This window comes from Elephantulus edwardii, unplaced genomic scaffold (genome assembly GCF_000299155.1).
Source record: "Elephantulus edwardii isolate Elephantulus edwardi_28Jun2011 unplaced genomic scaffold, EleEdw1.0 scaffold00369, whole genome shotgun sequence".
In the NCBI taxonomy this organism is placed as follows: Eukaryota; Metazoa; Chordata; class Mammalia; order Macroscelidea; family Macroscelididae; genus Elephantulus; species Elephantulus edwardii.
The window spans coordinates 969,258-975,875 of NW_006400119.1; the positions used below are offsets into that span (position 1 = coordinate 969,258).

The 6,618-nt window shown below is 38.3% G+C and overlaps 1 protein-coding gene across 2 annotated transcripts in view; it reads right to left on the reverse strand.

Moving 5' to 3' along the window:
* Positions 1-6,618, reverse strand: part of ABCB11 (ATP-binding cassette, sub-family B (MDR/TAP), member 11) — a 155,665-nt gene that overhangs the window by 81,191 nt on the left and 67,856 nt on the right. The window contains exons 12-15 of one of the 2 annotated variants that reach the window (XM_006902109.1): positions 6,358-6,483; positions 3,751-3,954; positions 2,013-2,183; positions 41-233 (exon numbers count right to left, since the gene is read on the reverse strand). In XM_006902109.1, coding sequence (XP_006902171.1) covers positions 41-233; positions 2,013-2,183; positions 3,751-3,954; positions 6,358-6,483 — 694 coding nt within the window. Of the gene's footprint in view, positions 1-31; positions 234-2,012; positions 2,184-3,750; positions 3,955-6,357; positions 6,484-6,618 lie in introns of both variants that reach the window. The other variant, XM_006902110.1, reaches the window with a different exon arrangement.

Here is a 6,618-nt window from a genome sequence, read left to right on the forward strand (position 1 = left end):
TGCCTCTGAAATATATATTAAAGACACTTGCCTTCCTTGCTCTTTTCATTAAGGGCTTGATCTCCTTGACTTTGCAAAGTCACAAGAGTGAAGTAAACTCCTTTTCTTTCCAATAGCTCTTCATGGGTGCCTCTTTCCACTGCTGTGCCATGTTCAAACCCAATGATGACATCTGCAGCTCTAACTGTGGATAGGCGATGGGCAATTGAAATGATAGTATGTCCATGCTGAATCTGTGGAAATGTATATTATTAAAAAAGACTATAGGACAGAGCTAAGGCCTCTTTGGCTTGTCTCTAATCCAAGTACATCAAAGCCTTGGTTTCTGGAAAAATCCTTGAACAGACTGTCACATTAGGAAAGGTCAGCTCACTTTCCGTGGACCATGTGCACCATCATACATTCTTTTAGTTGCTATTATTCACTGACAGCTAAAAAAACCCAAACATTTAAAATCACATATTATAAGGTAGACTGAACAAAATTTTTAATATTTCACAGGCAACCACTGGAAGCAAGTCCTGTCTTCAGCTCAGCTATGAGGCAAATTGTGTTCTATACTTTCTAAACAGCAACTCTGAATACCTGACCCAAGCAAAATCTGGCTACAGTTGATTCTTGTTACTTGAAGAAGTTTCTCTAAAGTCACCATGAACTCTTAATTAACTCTGAACCATTGCTGGAGGAGAAATATAATGCTAGGTTTCCGAAAGCCTCTGGTCATAACATCTTCAGTATGTAATATTGTTTTATTTATTTTTCTGTTTAAAGACACCTTATTTAATGTATGGTGTTTATTTATTAACACGGAATTTACAGGAAACAACAGTATAACTCACACTTGAGTAAATTTTACACAACACATGTATTTTCTCTGCAAAGCATTCCACAATTCCTAGCACTAGTACTAGAACTAGTAGACAACATGTCAGTACTAACTTGAGGGCCATTTTTAAGAGCAAAGTCAGCAAAAGAAAGCAATAAAAGGTAGCAATAAGCAGACTTAAAATATATTTGAAGGAAGAGTGTCAGCTTCTTTGAACTCAGCTCAGAAATGTGCATTGAGTAGCTCACATTTTTCCCCACTCCATAGACACCTGAAAATGATAATGAAAATACCACAAGGATTGAGTTGAGGGTTATAAGTAAATTTTATAAAGTAATGTTGTTGTTAAGTGCTATCGAGTCTTAGACAACTCATAGCGACCTTATGAATGAAAGTCCTGAACACTTGTATAACTTTCATCATTTCTCCAAGTTCATAGAGTTTCTGGAGGCAAGCTATTCCGGAAGTGGATGCCACTCCTGCTTCCACACTTGTTTTAATCGGGAGCTCCACTAGACATCATGGGTGACCATTATCGCATTTGACACATCAGTGTCACAGTGTTCAGCATCATATAGCAACCACAAGTTACCTCTGTACAGCAAATAGATAGACCAGTGGTATACTGCTTAGAAGTCTGTTTGACCAAAAACAATTAAAACCAGGCCTGAGGGCTGCAGATTAAAATCTCCCACCTTTGGCTTGGTAGTAGCATCACTTTCTGTCCAGTAAGAAATTGAGCAATCCTGTCATTGTTGTGGTTAGTGTTAATTGCTGTTGAGTCGTAGATGACTCATAGTGACCCTATGAATGAAAGATCTGAACACTTGTATAACTTTCATTGTTTCTCCAAGTTTATAGAGTTTCCAGAGGCAAGCTGTTTCGGAAGTGGCTGCCACTCCTGCTTCCATGCTTGTTTTAATCAGATAGCTCCACCAAACACTGTCTACGATAGTAACCATTATGGCATTTGACACATCAGTGTCACAGTGTTCAGAATCACAGCAACTACGAGTAATAGAGTTCACAAATATGGAATCTGCCAATAGTGAAGATCCACTGTGCGTGGTTACCTTCTCCCCCTGACTCCTTCACTGCCTTCACTGTTCTCAAAGATCTGCGTCTCCTATAGCAGCACAAACATTTCCACAAGAACCTGTAAAATTAATCCAGACTATCAACAAACCTTACTCAAAGCTTCTTGCACCATGGCTTCACTCTCATTGTCCAGTGCTGAGGTGGCCATATCCAACAGCAGGATCTTGGGGTTGCGGACAAGAGCTCTAGCAATGGCTATTCTTTGTTTTTGACCACCACTCATGTGGCCTCCACCTTCTCCAACAAGGGTGTCAAATTTCTAGGAAGAAAATGACTCCAGTTACTAAGGGAGAAACATTTGATGGATCCCTGACAGTGATCCAGCACAGAATCCTTTTTAGCTTCCCTTTTAAGAACGAATTTACATAGATACCTCTCTTTTTAATTCCAGACTCACTCAGCTGTGTATCAGCACTCTTCATTAGCTTAATCTCAAATGAAATTTTTGATCCAAAGTAAAAATTGATTCCGCTATCAACCCTAAACTGGCTCGAATCTACCAGCAAGAAGAAGATGAACAATCTCTTCCTGTGCAATTTACAAGCTTTGAAAACCTGCTGGAGGGGCAGTGAAGTTATTTTTTAACTCAAAGAAACACATCAATAAATATAAATGCACTGTCAATTCTAACTCACAGCAACCCTTAATTTCAGACTACTAATTAAGAGGTTGATTGTTCAGGTGAAAACCCTGGAAACCTATATCCAAAAAGGTATCCACTGAAAATCCTATGGTGCACACTTCTATTCTGACACACAGAGGATCATCAGGAGTAAATTCACTGTGAATTGACTCACTGGCAATTGAATGTTTTTCATCTTGAGCATGTGGTTCGATCTCTCAACACCTCAGTTCCCCATTTACAAATGGAGATAAAATTTGTAGCTGCCAGCAGGGAATCATGAAGGTTCAATGAGTTAATAGACGTAAGCTTTTAGAACAGGGTTTTGTATACTGTGAACCTCATTATATGATGATGTTGTTATTATTACTTATGATGGAGCCGATTCCAACTCATCATCAATACTAATACTCTTCTTTAACTTAAAGACTATTGCCTGAGAAATCTACGTTTATATAGTAATTCTGAGAGAGTTTTGTCATTACTGTTTAGAGTGGAGTTAAATGAATTCCACTATGTGACATGCCCTGCTGAAGTCACAGTATTAGCTACCAAAGCACAAGAAAAAGAAAGAACGGTGATATCAGTAGACATCAAAAGGAGGATGTGCAAGTTACTGCTCCATGGCAAACTGTACATCTGGTACGTGGTGGGAGTAAACAGGTCAGCTTTAAGCTGCTTACCAGAAAGTTGATGATTCAAACCCATCCAATCTGCTTCTGAGGGGGCACAGCCAGGAACCCCAGAAAACACAGTGCTCCTCTACAGAAACGGTCACTCTAGTCAGTATTGACTCAGTAGCAATTGAGAGACACTAAACTCAGAAGCTTTCTTTTAAAATGTACCCTTGGGCATAGATTTCTGATTAATTAACACTAACTTTTTTCTCAGACAAAAGAAAAACCTCATCATATAATCCCACGCATGAACCTGGTGGCCTAGTGGTAAGAAGCTGTGCTGCAAACCCAGAGCATGCAGTTCTAATCCACCAGCTATTCTACAGAGAAAGATGGTCAGTCTCCTTCCATGAGATGGACTGCCTCTGAAAACTCTGAAGGGTCAGTTTTGACTCAATGATGCACAAACCCAAAAACATTTAATTACTCAGGATTCAAATAAAAAGAAATGGGCACCACTGAGTAACTTGATTTCCTTTTAGGAAGTTTTGAATGTCCACTTGGGAATACAAGGCCGAGGTGGGTACCTGAGGCAGGTCCATGATAAAGTTGTAGGCATTGGCTTCCTTGGCAGCTCGGACTATATCTTCCATTGTGGCATCTTCTCTGCCATAGCGAATGTTTTCTGCGATTGTGGTGGAGAACAGTACTGGCTCTTGCTCCACTATCCCGATTTGGGCTCTAAGCCACTGGATGTTGAGAGAGCGAATGTCATGGCCATCTAGGGTAACCTGGAGAGCATGAGTACAATATCACATCTTTTGGACTTCTTCAAGGTTCTGAATCATACAATGCTTAACCAATAGAGAGGGAAATTAATGGAGATGGGTAAAACAATGTACGAAATAGTTTCTCTTTTACCATGGTTACTAATTTAAGGATAGCAATATAGTTGGCTCTCAGTATCCATGAGTTCTGCATCTGCTGTTTACACAAATGTTGTTGCTGATTGCTCGAGTTGAGCATGACTCATAATGACCCTATGAACAAAAAGCCTAAAGCCCCTCTACAACTATAGACATTTATCAAACTTCATAGAGTTTCCGGAGGCATGTTGTTTAGGAGGTGGATCCTACTCCTGCTTCCACTAATAGTAGCTTGAAAATGGAAAAATCTAAAGCAGTTAAGTGGCCTGAGCAATCACTTGTAGTCAAAGAGGGGGTTTAAGGTGCTATTTACGGTATTATATAAGTCATCTAGAAATTATTTCAAGTACAGTAAGCCAAAGAAGCATGCAGGTTATAAGCTAATACTACACCATTGTCAGAGTGGTTACTGCAATGAGTTTAAGCACAGCAGAGACTGTGAGGTTGACGCATGACTGACAGTGAGTATATCTTTCTGTTGTACACAGGATCACTGCTTTGGAGCTGACTTGATGGCACTCAGCAACAACAAAAACTTGACTTGAGTATCTGTGTGTTTTGGAATGAAGGCTCTAGAAGCCCTTAAACCAATCCCTCATGGATACCAAGGGACAACTGTACGTAGTTGGGATTAAAAACAACTGTAGGACAACTCACTTCAGAAATATAAAATGATGTAAAGATCATTTAATTCAACACAGTTGACCCCAGAATAGTATTTTCAAACTTCTCTTGAAGAGTAGGGTCCCTTATTAAACACGCTTTACGTATTCTTGTTCTGTTTTAAATCAAAAGTGGATTTACAAAGATACAATGAATAAAACAAAGGTGTTTATCTTGTGTATGCTTATTTTATAGTAAATTTTACTCATAACACAATACTCTGATGTGCAAAACTAATGAAAGTTTTAAGTAAGAGAAGCAAATAAAATTAACTGTTAGCAAAAACATATACAAACATTATGTTCTCTATATACTCAGTGTGTAGTTACGGCAGTATGCAGTAAAGAAAACCGAATCAAACAATAAAACAATAAAATGTCTGAAAAAAAGGAAAAGGAAAACTCCATTAAATTTATCCTTACAGAGAACTCATTGCATTGAACCATTTAAAATATAGTCAAAAAAACATTTCAAGGCATCAAGAAGACATTGATAAGAATGTTTTTTAAAATAGATTAGTAAGTAGATAAGCTTTGGCACCAGCAGACCTGGATTCAAATCCTGATTTTGTCACGTAGGAGTTTATTACCATTGGGCAAGTTCAGTGCCTTTTAGTTTATTCTTCCTTCCATATGTAGTATATACACTTACTTCTTGAGGTTCATTGTGATAAGTGACAATTTTTATAAAATAGTTGATACAATTTGTTATTAAAGTGTCAGTTATTAGTATTATTAATTTTAATAATTGCTATCTATATTTACAGCCAAATAAAACCTATTTCATTGCTGTCGAGTCAATTCTGACTCATAGTAACCACATAGGACAGATTAAAAGTGCCTCAGAAGGTTTCCAAAGCGGTAATCTTTATGTTGAACTCTGGTGGCCTGGTGGATAAGGAATTGGACTGCCAACCCAAATGCAAGTGGTTCAAATCCACCAGCTGCTCTGCAGAAGAAAGATGAGCTATCTCCTCCTGTGCTATTCACAGCCTCTGAAAACCTACTGGAGGGTCAGCTGTGGGGCAATTCAGTCTTGAAAGCAATTGACCTTAAAGGAATTGAGTTAAATTGAACCTTTATGGAAGCAGACTGATACATCTTTTCCTTCCTGATGGATTCATGCCACAAACTTTTTTGGTTACTAGCCAAACACTTAAGCATTGTGCTACCAGGCTACCTTTTACAATAAAAAAAAAGTGACTAAATGTTTTGTGAATTCATTTTAGGAAACCTAACTTCTCAAAGCAGTAAAAGTAGTTCTTTATTAATTTCTAGTTATATAAGCTTTCCAACACTTTGTATCTGAGGAATCTAGAGGAACAATCCTAGTTTTGTTACAGAGCAACAAAAGAAATGGAAAATTTTGCTCAATAAAAAGGCTGTAATATCACTTAGTGGTATTGCACTGAGCAAATCGACTAGTTATTCAATAAACACTGCCCCCTACAGGGTATTTTTCTACTAATTTGTTCAGAAAACATTATATCAGCTATGTCTATGTTGGAACAATCTCAGTGTATACGATGACTTTTCATTTGTCTAACAGATCCCTTTTGCAATCTCCTCATGCCAGGAGACAGAGAGATTTCTGGAAGACACACACCATGCCTTCACTGGGGTCGTACAATCGCTGAATGAGCTGCAGTGCTGTGCTTTTCCCAGCTCCACTGGATCCAACCAGAGTGGTCATCTCACCTGATTTGACAGTCATGCTGAGGTTATTTAAAATCTAAAGAGAATAGAAAACAACAATGTTCAGGTTATGAGTGCGTACCTAATCAAGCAATGAGATTATGAATTAGGATGATTTGTGAAGGGGTGTGTGTGTATGTGTGTGTGTGTGTGTGTGTGTGTGTGTGTGTGT